Source organism: Oenanthe melanoleuca, chromosome 3 (genome assembly GCF_029582105.1).
Source record: "Oenanthe melanoleuca isolate GR-GAL-2019-014 chromosome 3, OMel1.0, whole genome shotgun sequence".
NCBI classification, from domain to species: domain Eukaryota; kingdom Metazoa; phylum Chordata; class Aves; order Passeriformes; family Muscicapidae; genus Oenanthe; species Oenanthe melanoleuca.
Window position 1 is genome coordinate 82,840,235 of NC_079336.1, and position 18,958 is coordinate 82,859,192.

The 18,958-nt window shown below is 39.7% G+C and overlaps 1 protein-coding gene across 3 annotated transcripts in view; it reads right to left on the minus strand.

The window, feature by feature from the left end:
- TTC7A (tetratricopeptide repeat domain 7A) overlaps positions 1-18,958 on the minus strand; it is a 169,877-nt gene that overhangs the window by 73,484 nt on the left and 77,435 nt on the right. For all 3 annotated transcript variants that reach the window (XM_056488737.1, XM_056488736.1, XM_056488738.1), the window contains one exon: positions 17,592-17,752. In XM_056488737.1, the coding sequence (XP_056344712.1) occupies positions 17,592-17,752 (161 nt within the window). The remainder of the gene's footprint in view (positions 1-17,591; positions 17,753-18,958) is intronic.

The following is an 18,958-nucleotide window of genomic DNA, read 5'->3' on the forward strand; positions in this document are numbered from 1 at the left end:
ATGTGATATATCCCACCATAATTAATTCCCTCAGGGAATGACATCCAGAGGTTCAAATACATAGCACGCACCAGAAATCTGACATTTTGAAACAGACTACCAACACCAAGATGCATCCATGGAAGAGCTGATATTTTTGTTTTCCTCGACTGTAGATATATAGCATAAACTAAATCTTGTCATAAAAAGGCTGGCTTAAAAACTGTTAAACCATACAGATAAAAATTGGTGTTCTTTGCTCTTGAACAGATTTGATTTAATTCCTCAGAAATCCAGAATGTGTTTAAAATTACCACGTGCCATTTAATATATGATGAAGTAACATCTTCCTTCAGCCTTAGTCAAAAGGCTTCAGAGCTGTAATCCTTTTTCAAATAATTACCCTGATGAGGCTTCAGGACAAGATGACTCCAAGAAGAAGTAAAATGGCAGGACTGGTTATGAAAGCCTCAGTATATACTCAGTATAACCTCAGTATATACACCTACCAAGCTGAATGGCAATGAGAGCACTTTGTGAGGGTTTGTCAAGTCACAGGCCCAAACTGGGCTAAAATTAGAACTGAGGGGGAAAAGCAAGAGCATGTGAAAGTATCAAGTATTATTTGCCATATAAAGGGGTCTTTGAAGACAAAAATGTAGTAAGGGTGGGTAGGTATGCCAACTGAATGAGGCAGCTGTAGCAGTGAATTATTGCTTTCACACATACAACCTGTGGTTTTGACTCAGCCATGAGCTGTGCTGTGTGGCTACCCAGGAAAGTGAAGCCACATGTAGAAAGGGAAAATTAGTGGCTGGCATAGAGCTAGGACAGCTCACTGCTACCCTGTACCTACAAGTATCTCGCTTGTGCAACTCCAGGACACGGCAACTGCATCCTTCCTCAGGATAACTGCAGTGTTTCCTACCCCACAGGTCAAGGATATCCTGCATCAGCTTGCATGAATGATTCTTTCCAACAGAAATGGCAACATCAAACCCACCCCCCTGACAAAAGAGTACTGCAAATTACATCCTTAAGGTCAATTCCTGTACAGAGTACTCAGAACAACACTCAGTAAAATTCTTGGACGTCTTTTTCCTGGAGGCCCTAGAGACATCAGTAAAAGTACAGACACATGAGTTGCAGTGCACTTTTAGCATAAATAAGACAGAGAAGGAATTAATTTGGAGAATTATCAGCTCTGCTGGAAGCTGACAGATTCCTAATGCATCAGATTTGTGACTGCTTATAGCATGACTGATGTTTTTCCCCATGTTTTTCTACCATTTTGTTCCTTATTTATAATGAGATTCTACAGTAGCAACATTTAGCAGATTTGATAGAGATACTGGCTTTGTCATTAAATTTTCCCCAATCCCTTTCTTCTCCTGTTCTAGGCCAAGATCACAGCTCTATTTGTCAGGTCTCTTCAGGTACAAGTTTATTTTTCATGTAATACCTGCCATTCAGTCAGTGTCAATGCAGCGTTTTTCATGTGATTCCAGCTACCCAAATAGTTTCATTTCTCCACTGAAAACTAAGTAATACTGTGATGTGCTTGACTGACCCAAATCTGCCGAAGTCTGCTTCAGTAATCCCTGCAGATCTATATACTTCACACTGCCATCTCAGTTTGCTGTTTCCAATGGATACAAATTCTGGTATTTGTGTTCAGGACTACAACCAATGGTCAACTGAAGCCTCAAGTACAAAAATACCACTTTTATAAAGTGGTAATCACAACCACTGCATCACAACCACCACAGAGCATACAATGCCCAAGTCCATATGAGCTACCATGGAGACACTATTTAAGATGTAAAACATATAATCTAGTTGGTTTGCTCCATAACACAGTTCTATAGGAGTTAACCCAGCAAAGACCACCTTGGGAAATGGATTAAACCACTGAAACATTTTGCCTCCAGCTAATTGCACTGACAGGGCAGCCTGATGGGGCTTGGTACAGCTCCATCCCAATTAAAGACACCACATTCCACTGTGGGCAGCATCTGCAGCAGCACACAGAGGCTCTGCTCACATACACCAGCCCTCCCTGGATAAAAAACACAACTGTGTGACTCCCTGTACGAGTGTGAAAAACCAGCCAGGGCACTGGACTCATCTCTTCCTCTCCTCTCCCATGGGCAGGGCGTCAGGACACATCCACTTGGTAAATTTTTCTTTTGCTGCCATAAATAAAAGTTAAACTTACCTTGTCAAATGAGTCATTCCATGGTTTATTATTGCTACTCAGGAAGCAGGCCTAAATTACAAGAGTGGAAGAAATACTATGACTGCTCTAAATTATGTCTCTGCTTGGATCCTCAGACAATTTTTCTTAAGTTTAACAGTACAGACCAGTCCCCAAAGCGCCCATGAATACATTTTTTATGAGCATGGTGGACTGGCAGGAGAAAACTTTCAGGCCCTTGTACCCAGAGAATGGAGCTACACCAACTACTGTATTGCTATCTGCTTTCAGCACTACCACCATTCTGCCTGGAACTGTGATCTACAGCTTTGGGAAGTTTGTTCTAGAAAAACCCAAGGGATGAACCTGTCCAGTCCACAAACATTAGTTTGTTGACCACTGATCACAAGAACACTTAATGCAAAGATACCATCCACAAACTGATGTACTCTTATAGCTGCTATACCACAATATGAAGTTAAATGCTCTTGGGAAAACAAAACAGTAGAATGAAGCCTGAAACTTACTGCCTGCATTACCTCATCCTATAATTAATTTATTAGAACAGAGAGAAAAGCAAAATTTGAGGTCTTCATTAATAACCCTAACCAGAACTGTGCAGCAGAGATAGAAAAGCCAGCCAGTTCTACTTATTTTAGAATGTTCTATTACAGGATTTAGTGCTGTAGCTGATTTAAGGGAAGCAAAAAAAAATCTTTACAATTTTCAAATGAAAGAGGTAGATTCATTTATATATGACCAACTTTCCTTAACACTTTGAACTAAATTGATTTTATTTGGAGCTTTCAAGATTACATTGTCCCCTTAAGATTCAAACATTTTAATACCCATCTCATCCGTTGCTAGAACATTATTTTATTTAAATGAAATGTAAAACCCAAGTCTTAATTAACTGAAGATATTAAGGAGCCTAAGTCACATTTCTCACACAGGTGCTAGCTTATATGATGTAGTAAAACTCCAGCTCTGTTCTCTATATTCTGTTTCTCTACAACCATCTTGTCAACTTCAATTTGCAGATTATTCTTCCTAACTTCACAGCCTAATCAGATACATACTACTGGTCCCTGTTGCACAGCTGTTCTACTCTTCCCCAATCACAGCTGCATTTCACCAGTGTACAAACATTACAAAATGTTTGATGCATCACAGGGCTCCTGGGAAATTTAGAAAGAGTATCATTCCAAGGAGTCTGGAGCTGAAATGGTTTACTACAGTTATACACCATTCAGAAACCGTGCTTTTGCAAAAGAACAGCTTTTTGCTCCCTGTCTGCTGTTGGAAAAACAACCTCTCTGTGAAGAAAAGGTGAATTATCCAATTTTCTGAGTTACAGGAACAGCCACAAAAAACTACATAAAAGCTTCAGATAGATTTTTCTACCTTTCCTCAACTCCAAAGAACAGCTTTTTGGCTTTTTCTCTTTTCCCTTCTACTTTCCTCACCTCCTTTTCCTTGCCTGGTGCTCCAAATACTCTGCCACCAAATGGCTGGAGAATAAATAGGAGCGAGTAGCTGTTGCTGGAAAGAGGAAACACAGTGCAGTAACACATTTAGTTTTATTGGAGGCTCATAATGTAAATTGGTGTTTCATGAGCCATTTGAACAGAAAGTTGCCAAACTTTAGAAAAGACAATTCACAGACAACAGAGGAGAGGGTTAGGGATCATGTAAAAATAAAAAACAAAACAACCCTTCTTTAATTTATGAAGCCAGGATAAGGAAGCTCACAGGCAGACTGTCCAAGCAATCACAACTTTGGGGCCATTCCTGTGCTTTCAGCTTGCTTCAGCAAATGCCATGCTTTCTTCAAAAATGTCTTTCAGCTTCTCATAAAACACTCATTTGGCAACAGAAAAGCTTTCCATTGAAGCTTTACAAGACCTTTTTACTAATAGAATAATAATTCTTTCTGCTGTTATTTAACCATACTGTCACTTTCAGGCTAGAATTTCTGTGAAAACCTAAGAAGATTCCCTGGTTTCCAAGAGAGGTGCATTCCTGCAGGCCTTGCTTAGACCCAGCCTTTTACCTTACCTCCAACATGTGCAGGTTTTGTTAAGATGTGCTGATTACCACTTGAAGCATCTCTCCTTTCCTTCCTTACTCATTCTGCTATGATTTGTTACACATGCAAATGAGCAGACAAAACACAGAAACGAACAGTATGCATTTATATAGTCCTCATTTAAATGCCACAAACTGTCCTTTCCCAGGTGGTGTGCAACTTCCTACAGATCTGCATTCTCTGCACCTGTCCCGCAGTGCAATCTGTCTCTGTTTGCCCCAGCCATCCCTTCTCCCAGAGCCACCAGCCCCTGGCAGTGCTGCTGCCATGTCCCCATGTGCTGTCCCACTGGTGGCTGCTAGCCCTGCCACCACATGGCTCAGCTCTGCCTGCCCCCTCCAGCCCTGACTCAGCAGGCTGCTTTTAGAAAACTTGCAGAAACTTATCTTCAGGACTTCTAACACACTGTCAAAACCTGTTTTAAATCAGCCAGTATTTCCAAAAGTGTTCAAGGTATAAAAAGCCCAACTGCATAATTCCCATTTCTTTGGGAAAACAAGTTAAAAAAGCAAGAATATAATTAGAACATTTCCATTTGAAGGCAAAAGGAGCAAGTCCCTCCATAGGTTTTAGGAAAAAGAGGAAAAAAAAATAAAACCTACACCAAGAGCAAACAAATAAAAATTTCTAAATATGTTTGAAAATACAGTAGTAGCTATTGAAATAGTTTTGCACACAAAACTGATAAATAAGCATATTTCAGGGGCTGGATCAGAAACTGATGTCCTGCTCATTAGAAATGCTCCTTCACTAGCTAGAAACTTTGTTTTGTTACTATAGTTACTGTCACTACAAGTGGCCCTGACTAAGGCATGAAGTATTTTTGTTATATAAAACCTCGACACAACTGCAGCCTTAAACTTCAGAAAGTACCAGCTCTGTGCTTCAGTCCCCTTTGCAAATTCTATTCCAAGCCCAAACTCAAAATGCTTTTGTGCCAAATAGGGCATACTCTTGAGCAGCAGTTTAACAGCACTATTTAAGTGCTGAAAACATAATCAACATTGTTCACGGTACACACTACAACTGTGAGGGAATTTAGATGGACTGTGCACTGTGCAAGGGAGCAGTGACTTTCTCCCTGGAAAATTAACACTCTTAGCAGTGGCTTTGAACTACAAGAGAAACTGGCAATCAACCTTAATAAAATTTGCTGACTGACCATTGAATTTGATGGGAAAAGATGCCAAGAGCCAGGAAGCACACCAAAACAAGTCCTCCAGCACTGCAATTTTTTTATTTCATTATATTTTCATCAGCTTAGTTTGATGAGGTTTAACATCCATAAGAGAAAAAGAAATATGCTCTCTTTCTTGGCCTTTAATATATTCTGGTTTCATACAATTTTCTTCTTGTTCTTGTGGGAGATATTTTCAGCGAGACAAACTGCTATTATGGATAATCTTGGAAAAGCAGCTTATGAGATCCCCAGTGAAAACGGAGATGACAGAACCTCACTTTTTAAGGTAGTCATCGATGTGCCAGCCCGCTTCAGGCCATCTGCACCATTCTCAGCTGTGCTTTTCCCCTACTTGGATAGGGTAAAACAGCGTGGCTTTCCTTCTCTTCAGCTTGAAATCCAGACACTAAGCATTTTCTGAAAAGGCCAACAGCCCACACAGAACCTGCTTGCCAGTGACTGTAAGAACCAAACAAGTGCCAAGGTCAGAAAATACATCCGCTTGTACACTTGCTTTCCTGCAGTAAGCGCTGCTCAAGGTTTGGGTCAAGCCAATGATCAGGGATATTTCTACTACAGCACTATTTAGTTAACTTCTGAAATGGCAGATGCAGCCATTTATGCTACTTTGCTTAAGCTTTAAGCAATTTGAATGCTACAGAAGACTGGAAGAGAGTATCTTCCCTTTCCTTTCCGCCCTCAGAGCTGACACCCTGTACTATTCTTAGTGTGGTGTTAATTTCAGAGTTCACACATCAGAGGAGGCATTTCGAATTTATTCATTAATTTGTGAGAACCTCCATAGGGCTTTGTCCTTAATGACTGAGCAACACTTTTTTTTTTTTTCGGCTGTGACATTATTTGCAACCAATCTTACAGCTTATTACAGCCTCATAAGTGCTTAAGGGCAAATCTGCCCTACCCTGTAAGAAACATGATTTCCTTAAGGTGCTGTTTGGATACAGAATTGCTTCACTGGTTCTTCCCTGTAATAACAGTGCTTGCACTGACACCTAAAACCATGATTTCTGACTCTTGTATGTCTGGCAACTAATCCCAGACTAATAGCTTCATCTCTGTAGGCAAATAATGAATACCTGCTGGAATACATAATTTGTGAGTACTGCTTCTCTCTTTTTGTGGCACTGCAACTTTACACTGTACTGTTGCTTAGACTGCATTAGAGAAAAAAATAAATGATTGTTCATCTACAGTATTTTTTATGCCCAGAATTCCCAGGTTCAGGGTGCAAGCTGCTAAACCATATAAAATGACACATTTGCTCTGCCATGTGCAGAGGCCAATTAGATGAGATCAGAAGTAGATACTGCCTTATCTAAAGCACAGCTTTTGCACCAGAAGTTTTCAGGAGATCTAGGTGGAAAAATGAATAAAGTCTAAGTTAATAACTGATGAACATAAATTAGAAAAACCTTGCAAGGATTATGCATGTTTTGAGCCAGTGGGGCATCTGAAGAAGTTATTTTTTTCTTTTAAGACTAGACTGACCTCTAGAACATCAAAAATCTTTACTAGAATTCCCTAGACACTTTTCAGTGTTGCTATCACAGCTAATGAGCTGAATAAAATCCCCCTGCAGCAGCTTATTTAGATACTGCCCTTCACAATATAATCACGGGGCTTAAATAACAAACTAACATTGCAGAAGTTTAACATGTTTGTTTCCAAATCACCCCAAAAATTGAGTGAAAGGATAGGGGTAAGCCTTAAGTCAAGCTTGCTTTTCTCTTTCTTTCCCTGTATAGCAGTCAAACCTTTTAAAACAATGTCTTGATCCACATGCATTTTGCTTTTTCTTTTTTCCCCCAATTGGAAGAAATGTAAAGGGGCTTCATTCAAAAGCAGTCTTACACATGTGAGATAAAAATCTGTCTGCCAAAACCAAAAAATACACCCTGTCTAGGGCAGGGAGCAGGGAAATAACACCAAAGCCACAGGCTTTCAAATGCAAGTTTTCCTGCCCTGCAAAACAATGTAGTGCACAACACACATTTGGACATCATTATCCTGCAGGATCTCCCTTCCTCTTCCCCACGGGCATTTTGCACAGGACCATGCCCCTGCTGTGGCAACCCTGATGTTCACAGGTGGCCAGTGAAGCAGCAGGTAATTGCTGGTTGCCACAGAAAAAGAAGCAACATAATTCCAGAGCTGCTAGTAGAGCAGGCTTCAATCCCTATTATATTTGAAAATCTTCTGGTGTGAAGGCTCCAAAGAGCCCATATATATTGAATCTCTGTTTTCCTTAAGTGGACTTGAAAAACAAAAGCCTTGTTTCAGCTGGCATTTCCAAACTGACAATGTGCAGCCTCTTGATTAAGATGGGACATAGTTTATACCCCTGGCAACAAAGAAGACTCCAGACATTTCCATCTGCTTTAACAACAGAGCAATAAACAAGAAAATGCACCATCCAGTTTTGTTCCAGAAAAATGTTTTTCATGGAAAGATAATTTAGTATATGCATCCTGACTTTTACATATAAATGTATATGAAGTAGCACTAATTCACATAAGCACTCAGGATGCAAAGAAAACCAAATAAACCACAAATCCTTCCAAACAATAAACTCCCAATATTACTGTGCACAGCTTTCAACAAATCCTGCTACAGAAAAGCACTATAGTGGTGGCTCAAAGGCAGCCAAAATCTCAGTGCTCTCCCTCTCAGGATCCATTCTTTCTGAAAATGTAGGAAGAGCACAGATTAAAGCAATCCCACATAGATTAAAAATCCTCCAGGGGAGAGATCAGCACAGCTGGATGGCAGCAACATAAACTACCCTAAACGAACACTGGCCCCATGCCACCTACCAGCAGCTTCCTGAGGCACCCATTACTGCCAGCTTTATTTTAACACAATACATGGGACATCTAAGCCTTGGAGACTACTCTGTGCAGGCCAAGAAAATCCCTGACACTGTTCCTCTCAGAGTCCTTGTCTGCTACACAGTGCTAGTTACCAGCAGTGCTCTGCCTGCTGTGGTGGAGCATCCCCATTGCTTTTTGAGGCTGCACTGCGATCTGAGAAATCTGAGTTTTACTGATACCCTTGCTGCTGCTTTTTAAAGCTACCTCAAGTATCACTCTGAACACCTGCCTTGCAAAAGCTCAGAGATCCAGGCTACTCAGTGCCTATCTGTCCTTTCTGCATCTTTATCTGGCAGGGAGCCCCACTCCTGCAGGGGCCCCTGGCACATGCACCTGGGGGTGGGAGATGTTGTATGCTCTCCTCAAGTGCCATTCTGCAGTGTTCCATCACGCTGCCTCTCAAAGCAGTTCTGCTGCAATGCTCTGTGCAGGGCTGGAGAAGTCTCAAAGCTGCTCCTCACAGCTGTATTGCAATCCCTTTGGTTCATGCTGGGTGACATCATTCCTACTGTGTGCTACTGCACACTGAAATGCCAAGTGAGAGAAATTTTCCCTTTTTCTTCCTAACACAAAGCGCCTACATTTCAAAGAATCATACAAAACATACATCATACATGTCTGACTGAGGAAACTCATGGGGCAGGAGGCAGGGCTTTGTCTTTCCTTGCCTACTGGCCATCTCTCCTGTTCATTACACAGACTGCAGAGACATCTATACTGCCAGCCAGGTTCAGACTCCCACTGTACTACATACCCTACCATCAGTGGAAAGACATTGACCTTATCCTGAGAAAACACAAGAAAAACTACAGGAAAAATCTCAAGTCATCACAAGCATCCAGAGGGAAAAGTTAAATGGCCACAATACAGAAGAAAAAATGAAATAAAATTTAAAAAAAAAAAAAAAAAAAAAAAAAATGTCCAGGAGTCTATTCACTATGAATTTCAGTTCAACTGCTTACTGGTATGAACTTATGGAATACAGTTCACTGCATTAACTTCAAGCAGTTCACACGTCCAGCCACAGTGCTCAGAAACACAATTCTATGTCCTACTTTATCATTCTGGTTGAATTTTCTGTTGGTGTATGTAGGAAAAAACTCTGCTAATGACTGCTCTGCTTGATTAGGCCATTTAGCACTCCATATCCTGATATTCCCTCTTCCTCCTAAATACAGCCTGATGACAAATTTAATGCCAAACTACATACATAACAGAAAGCTTCAAGTCAAGGTAAAATTGAATAAGGCAAAGTAAAATGATTCATATTATCTCTTTCCCGTTGTAAAAATGTTAGCATAATAAGAAATACGTAATTATATTTTCTAAGACTTGTTGGTAACAGAACTTCTAGGTTACAATCTCTCTCTCCACGATAACGTCTCCATTCAGCATGATCTTTCCTTTACTAACAGAGATTAAAATATTAAGTAACATCCACAGTGACTAATGTCAAATAGTATGACCTGCTTACATATTTGTTTCTGTAGAAATTAATGACAATGACAACAGAAGCTGACTTACCATCTAAGAAGCAATTATTGCCAATTACTGCAAGTACTTCTAAGACAGTGAAGCAAGGGCTTTCCCTACTTTCAGAAGGTAAAAAACACATCTGTGGCTGAAAAATTACCATATTTAGTTTGTGTTCCCTGGTGAGTTCTTCAGAACATCTGAATAAATCCCCCTCCCTCTTCTTTTTGAAAATACAAATCAAAATATTTTGTGCTTTTCTCATTAGATAAATAAATACTCCTAGGACCTTAGAGCAGAAGTCACTCAAGTCTGAAATTTCCAGCTGGAAAGAAAAAAGCCAACCCTTTCACTGAGTGATCAGAGCATTATACTCTACTCATCTCAAGACAACGTAGCTTGACCACACTGCAGACTTCTTGGAAAGTAATTTCCTGCACTGAAAAACAATTTGCTAAGCATAACATCCATGTCTCTCTGTATTTCATGATCTGTTTTCTAGTAATGATTACCAACAGTAATTCTCAGTGAATCATATTTTTTATTCTCAAAAACCAATTCCCAACCAAAAAAAATTATTCTTGATCATCCCTGCATTTGAGTCTTTTTAAAGGTCTCAGAAAATTCAGAATACTTCCCTGGTAATCTGTTTTTGAGAGCCTCAGGAAACAATTTCAGATTATTGAATCTGTATGTTTAACAGCAGACTTTCCAAAGCATTCACCTTCACCAGATGTGAAGCAATGAAAAAACAAGACAAGCAGGGTATTTTGTTTTCTCCTTTATCCCTTGTTATCTCCTTTATATATTGAGAGTGCCTTGAATGAGTTCAAGAAGGCTCCAAAACCCTGTTTTCCAGCAGAATTGCTGTCTGAGGTTGCTAATGAAAGCTGGCACCCCATTCAGTCCCACTGAACACCTGTGCAGCCCCACAGCAGAAGGAGAAAGTTTAGAGCTGGGCTTCCCACACCGACACCACTTTTCTCCCTTGGTTCTTTTCTTGATTTCCAGGTAGCAAGCATGCCTTAGGTTCTCCTTGGGATCTCCATAATCCAGGTCTACCTTTGAAGGTCACAAAATCACCTGGTGGAAACACAGGGATCTCAACCACTAAGTCCCTTCTCACCTTGGATAACCCCCACATGCACATACTATGGCTAAACTCCATTTCTAAAAGTTCCTACTGACAATGACTGTTGCCCAGATAATACACACATGCTATTTTTCAAAATACTCTGGTATCCAATGTAGACAGTCAGGGCTCCTAAATGCTTCTTTTCAATATAAAGCAGAACATGCTGCAGCTGTTCAAAAGAAAATGGCCCTCAGTAGGGAGCAAAGTGTGTTAGGAGGACTAACTCATTGGTAATGCAGATATACAGAGCTCTGAAATACAGAACCTGTGGCTCATAACTCAACTGAGCCATGCTATTCCCACATTTTTAAATCTATTCTTAAATTCCTTATGTCTGCATTTGCATAACTAGTGTTACCTCTCCAGTGCCAAAACAAACACCTAGAAGCACTGCTGCTAACTATAAAGGGCTTAAATGCAAGGAGGCAATAGCCATTTACTCAGATACTAGAGAAAGAAGTTATTATGAAATAAAATTGACTTTTCATCCAGAGGAAAGATTTGAACCACTACTGTTAAGGCTGGAAAACTGCTTATCTGTTCCTTCTTTTCATGCCATACTAAGAAAATTAGTCTGCAGTAGGTTTCTTCTCTAAGCTCCATTTAACTCCTTTTATTCATATCCTGAACCCTGTGCTATGAGGGAATGGAATTCTCTCCTCAGAATCCAGCCCTGTAATTTTAAGATGGATTGATATGTACACTAACACAAATCCATTCCTGGCACAAACAGACATTATCTAGGGGGTATTTCTTTCCACCACATCAAGCTGGTAAATAAAAGGCTATCATGCTCACCTGCTGAATTTTTGTCTTAGATCAGACTGCAACACTTACAAAAGCATGCATATGTCAATTTGAACCTGCCAAAAGAGGAATCCAGTCTTGGATGCTGTAACTCAAGAATTCATTTTGTTTCTTCACTGTGGGGAATGAGGGGGACAGTGCCAGAAGTGTGGAAATAAATCCAAACCAGAAAAAAGCACCCTTGGATTTCTTAATTTTTTTTTTTTTTTAGCTTTAGGTATCTGTGTTGTCTTTAACAGGAGTCAGGAAATTACCTTAAAACTTTTCCTTCTTATATTTGCCAAACAAATACTCAATATCATTACTAATTCTATATAGTCCCAATTACTGCAATATATCATCAAGGTTTTTTAAGGTTAATTCTATCAAAACAAGGAATTGTAACATGCCAATAGATGCAAGCATTCATGGTTACAGCAAAAACCCCAGCTCAACCCTTCCATCTCCACATCTCCCTTGCTTTAGTGAATCACAGAAGCCTAACACATTTTGTGTTCTTGAAGCACAGTACTGTTACATCACTCAAGTACATTCTTCCATTTTTTGTTATTTTGCATTATTGTCTGGGGAGTCAATAAAGAAATAAAAACATTTTTGGGTCTCTCTCAGCAGCCAGGGTATGAACACACCACTACAAGAAGTCAGCTTACAAAAGCTCCACCTTCAAGAGTTTTGAATATCCTATTTATAAAAGTTGTCTAGCATGATCAAATGCTACAGCCAAAATATTAATCTGTCCTTGCTTTAGATCCTACACCCTTGAGGAATTCAAACAAAACAGTATTCTGAGAATTTTAACAAGCTGCTCTCTCACCAAGATGTACTGGCTTCCTTGCCTCCTGCCTAATGATGAACTGGAATCATATAAATGGGCTGATCTGACTCTCTAAAGCTAAGCGGCCACCACCACTTCATGAGAAAAGGGGTAAAACCATTCCAGGACATGCACAGCTGTAATCCCTGGGGGTGAGGTGGGAGGGGTAGGGGGCACAACCATCTTCACTTAACAGAGGCAGTGTAATCAGCCAGAACACAAAGGTGGGCAAACCATCAACTGAGAGACAACTGACTGTGTTCTCCATAAAGAGTAGAGGCAAGAATACAGATCTACTTTACTGCTGTCAACAGTACTGCAGGACTCTACCAGTGCCCATAAAGATATGGCTCAAAGAAGGCACAAGCTGTTTATTCTCAACACACAAGAGCTTGACAAGCAATGGAAAGAGAATTCAAACTGGAAATGACATTTTAATCCTGCATTTTGAGATCCTGATTTTACATCAGGGTTGAATTTTTTTTGAAGCAAATGGAAGCACCTGGAAAATGACATTGCTTACATTCCACAGAATTGCTCTCCCCACAGTAAGTCTGCACCAGACTATGACAAATAAATCTTGCCAGACGATTACTTCACATGTCCTTAATGAAATTAATGTAGCAGTGATGAAATCAAGGACATTATCTGTCAGTAAACCACTTCTAATCTAGAAGAGGACTTAATATTTTGAGGGCTGGCTGTAACAAAAAAAACCAAAACATTTCTGCTAAAACAACACCAAGAAAACACGCACAATTCCCCAAGTAGAATTTACTTCCATTTTTACAAACATTTTTCAAGATATACATTTAATATTTATTGGCCTTCTGAGCCTTTTTTCACTACATTAACAGTAATTACTTTTGTGCTAGCTTTCTGTAGAACAAAAGCACCTGTATTTGACAGCTACATTGCTCCAAAACACCAACCCACCTGTTTCTTTTTGAGTCTTTATGCATAGAACAGCAGTGCTTCCTGAAAGTTTTGTTATTTCTCTTCGTAACTAGTTTACAGACTCTGAGAGCAACAGAACAGTAACTTATAGTCTAGAAAGAGAAGGAATATAGCATCTGTTCATTTAAGAGAGTTACAACTCTTAAGCAACATGCAGAACTGCCACAGAGACATGATCATTTAACAAAACATTCATCATCACATTGGGCAGCAATTAGATGATGTGACAGGTTATGCCAGAGGATTGTATTGTTCTAATATAATGGGGAGCTATCTAGGAGACAGGAAACTACCTGGGGAACAATAGAACAGGTTTGGATAAGCAGTCTGGGGCTAATAAGAGTATCCATAAAAATGATATGCTGTTTCCAACTTTTCACTTCGTATAGACACTTTTACACAAGCAAAACTGGAAGAAGGAAATATTACTAGCTGAAAATAAAGGAGCATGTTAGGCTCTCTGGTGGATTCTGCAAGCTGCTAGACCCATGGGACTTCTCCATGGAACATGAGAGGTGGATATAGACCTTAAAAGGCAAAAATTCTTTCCAAATAAACAATGAATTATTTTAAGAATATCACCTGGAGAGCAAAGGAGCATTCACTAACATTATTTTTTCCCTGAGACAAGCCTGCAGAGGTAATTACTGCCAGACTCAGGTAGAACACTAACCAAAGGCTGGCCTTTGAGCTGGAAAAAAATTACAGGAACTCATCTCCAGAAAGGCTTATGAGTAGCATTACTGACCTGGAGGGGAGACACCTGATATTAACAGGAGTCTTCTTACCCAAAGGTGCTGAAGATAGTCCTTTCAAAAGTATAAACCGAAGCAAAGTGTTCGCACTGCATTCATTTGCTTTTTTTAAAAGTATACCATCATTGACAGGATGCAAGATCACTAAGTTTTATCCTGGGCAGTCTTATCCCATAGAGAGGTGTCAGCAATTTTTCAGATGATACCCTCCTTGTAAAGGTTGCTATTTCTATCTTTCATAGTCATGGCAAGACAGTGTATTTCTTCTGGCTCACTCCAGCTTGCAATATGTTCAGCATAGCAGGCTCTCCTTTTATGAAGTCTTCCTCTGTCATTGCTTGACAGTACATTCAAGTGTTCAAGTTCAGTCAGTCATTCACTGACTGTAATGTAATGGATTTGTTACTACATGCCACCCTTCATGAAAGTTCATTTTGTGTCTTTTGGATATCCAGCTCAATAGCTCAGTCCAAACCACTGCATATCTCGCTGCATTCAGTGCCTATGTTTCACATCCTTCCTCCCTAAGCACCACATCAACCTCAGAAATGTGCAGCAAATGTTTAAACACATGAACAAGGGGCACTTTCAGACATATTTGGGTCAGTATTATGAAGTTCATGCCAAAGGATGTTGTGTGTTAGCTGAGCATTGTAATACATTTTTTCCAACTGCTTCAGCCAACAGCTAACTACATGAACTATCCCGAAAACTTTCTTCTTTAAAATTTGTAATGAAAGGATTTAATATAAAATCAAAAAAGGAAGAACTAACTCATTTTAATGACATACAGAGAGCAGGGAAATATTATGAGATGACTATAGTTTGGGTCAGCTGAGTCCTTAATTTTTTACATCTTATGCTTTCTTTTATTTAGGATATACATTTAGGTAATGCTTCTGGGCTTTTTTTCTGCCATCTACAGAGCCCTAAGGTCCCTTAATGCAGCTTTCATCATCTTTTCTTGATACATCCCATCAAACTGTGCTTCCAAAAAGAGATGTCATTAGGAAGGAAGCCCCCAGGCACCACATTACACAGTTGCCTGGTTCATATAAATGTGAATTGGAAAAAATAATCAACCACTTTTAAATACAGCTTTAAAATCATGCAGTTGAACTTGCCTATACTATTTACATGAAACATCTTGTAGTCATTTCATACAGTAGTAAAATTAGCATTTTTCTATAAGGCAGTAGCAACTGGAGATACACAATAGTATCAGGTCTTTGTCCCTTCAAAGAGGTTTTACAAAGCAGTAAAGCCCTTCTAGCATAAACTGTACTAGAAAGCCTATAATGGTTTCAAATTTGGTACAAACTATAGATGTACTCTGTTATTCTTGCCTTTTCCCTTCTTATTGGATTCCCATTCTTTTTTTCAGAAACACTTGTTAAATTCTATTTTTTTAAGGGTTCTTTCTTTTTCTTGCCTTGTAACTCTGACATTCTTTTTCCATTCCCTCACTCATGAGTTACTTGCTGGCTGGTTAAGAGAAAGACCCACATGGAGACAGGGTAGTCACACAGAAGAGGCAGGAAGCCAACCCCTACTCCTCCATCCACGTGTACCTGTGAGTGAGTCTCACTGTCAGCCTTGTTATACACCCCTGTGCATGCAAGGAGGAAAGAGGGGTCCTTCCAAGGGCACACAGTTTAGCAAGGCAATGTCTAGGAGCAAGCATGAACCTGGGCCTTCACTACCAATACTAATTGCTCCTATTCTGCTACCCCTTGGCAAAGGTCTTTGTGCTCATCAAAATTCGCACTCACATAAACATGAGATAATATTCTTCTCAGCTTTGGGGAAATCAGATTACCAGACAGCACAAAGGAACCCACCCAGCAGTCCTCCAAGCTACTCGGCCTACAGTGTCTGCTATGTTTTGTCCTCCCCTGAAACATAAATAATCAGTAACTGCTGGGGGAAAGATCCAGGACATGATGGACCAGGTGGTCAATGGGACAAGGCAAACACTCTTCTCCTGACACAAACAGTCTCTTCCTCTGTCTTGTGTATCTTTAGGTGTTTTTGTAGTCTTCAACATCTGATCTCCAACTGTACAATGTGATCTTTGACTGTATGGGGGTTTTTTACTATGTTTATTACTTTAAAACATTAAGGTACAATTCAGCAGCCACTGGGCTATTTCCTACTTCAGTTATAACTATGTTCACACTTTGAAGAGATGTTGGAATCATTTTAACAGCATTTCCATAACTAATTTCCACTTCATTCTCAAATATGTGCATTGACAGTCTTAGCTGCACACATACACAAAGTAACTAAGCTCAAAAACACAGGCAGCAAAGCTACTTTTAATGGGAACATGCAGCTTGCAATAAAAACATCATATGCTGATACAGCACCATAATTCTAAAAGATCCTAAAGCATTCAAGCTCACATTTAGACAGCCTCAATCTTCTTTTGACCTGCTTAGACATTATTCCACTCAGCTTCTGGACTAAATCTGTGGAGGCTGCTCCCTCTTGCTACTGAGAATGCAGGCTATCTAAAGACAATAATGCACAGGTTTAGAACACTATTTAAATACAGGCAATTCCAAATGAAAGTTGTTTTTCCAGAAATGCAATAGGATTTTCTGCAGTTTGGCTGAGAAACTCAGCTAGTATGAAATCACCAGAGAATATTATAGTAGCTTTAATTTTTGCACAGAACAGACAAATTCATTGTTTTGAAAGGTCATGACAGTAAATTGCATGGAATTCAATTTACCTCCCTCAGATGGATGAAGGTCTGAGTCAAACACAGAACAGTGGAAACCTTTGGCTCCAAGAAGTCTGTGCTGATTCAAACCTACTCCTAGTCAGGCAAATCATCCTTCCTCTCAGCTATACATTATCACAGCTTGCGATTTTCAAATTATCTTTGTCCCCAGCTGTCATATTGCAGCAAATTGTGTCATAGATGAGCATCAAAACAATGGTCAATGAAAGAAAAATTTGTTTTTAATAGGAAGTTACCAAATATATATATCTGTATTTGTGCTACAGATGCTGTCATAGTTGTTTCGTGCTCATTTCTCCACATCTAAAGTGAAAAACAAAAAACTACAGGGAGGTGTACAGGAAACACCACCATCAGCACAATACAGAAAGACAAATACTGGAAAAGAAAGCAAGCATAAGCATTACAGAAAGACTCTGAAGACAAAGTAAAAGAATATCCTCTCCGGGAGGAGAGTGGCACACCTGCAATATGATTTAACAGGTTCCTTATGTATAACTGAGAACAGAGCTAGTGAGCAAGTTCATTTCTGACTGGATGCACAGCACCAGGCAACAGCTCTTACCTAAAGCTTTCTGGGTATTCAACAACAGCCATGTTGATAACATCCAGTGCATGCTGATAATGCTTCTGAGCTGAAAATAGGAGGGCCAGTAGATGAAGTGAATTCATGTCATCTTTGCACAGTTGCAGGGCTTCTTGAAGATGGTCTATAGCATCTGAAATCTAGAAGGAGATAGGGTGGAAATAACAAGAGAATACATCACTCTTTCAGTCCTACATTATAACTCAAAAATAAGAACAAATAGAGTAATTAGAAATTCTTCTGAAGAAGTTCTACTTAGGCTCCTTCTACTATCGAAACAGGCTGCCAAAATTAACAGACTGCACTGCTTGAAAAAAACCCACACATTCTAGAGAAAGAAGTCTGCAGCATTACTAAATCACTGCTTATAAACAGGAGCAGCAGACCGGATCCAATCAACCCCCTCATCCTTTGGCATGGTGATTCTATGCTGTAAACAGATCCAACACAGAGGCCCAACTCTCAGCTCCATTTTCTAGGATGGGTGGCTGGCTCTTCACCTGGGGGTGAGCATTACACATCTCTGCTGCATTTTTTCTCTCATAGTGGCTGTACAAAGCCTTTCATGATTTGGATCAAGAAGATAAAAATTAAGTTTGAATGTTCAAGGGTAAAAGGTCAAGATTTCAAATGCTGTCTGAAAAAGCAGTGATGTAAAGAGCAGTCCTGACAGTCACAGCAGCAGCATGTTATTAGAACCAAGTCTCACTTGGCAGAAAAGTTAACATCTATAGTGAATGCAAGTATATCACATGCTCTTTGTGATCCAGTACACTATTTTAGGCTATCTGTTCAAAAGGGAACTTCTTAGCAGATTTTCTTTTGTTTATTTACCAGTAAGTTTTATGTAGAGGATTTTCTTTAAGATTCTCTAGTGTCTGAAATCACTGTTACATAAATTATTTCATTTCTGTGGCTCTAGAAATATGCAGAAAACAAAGCATAAAAGTGCATAAATTTATTTTCCTCATGTATTCCTTCCTGCTCTTTCTCTTAATGGATGGAGAATGCAGTTCCTTCTTTCCTACTATGAGACCTTTCCACCCACCAAAGCTTTACAGACATTCTTCTACCCTGGCATACCACCAGTGTCAAATTCCCACCGCCTCCACAGACCTCTCACAAAAACAAGTAGCACATAACTAAGGAAAGCAACAATTAGACTGCCTGCAGCTACAAAAGAGGTTGTTGATTATCTAGATCCCAGGTATCCTTCTGGAAGCAGTGTATATTCTGTTCATAGGACAACCTCATCCTCATGTGCAAGTGACATTTCTCTCTTGCTGTGCACACACCAGCCATGGTACTTAACCATTACTGGTGACTCCATACAAGCCTGGAGATCA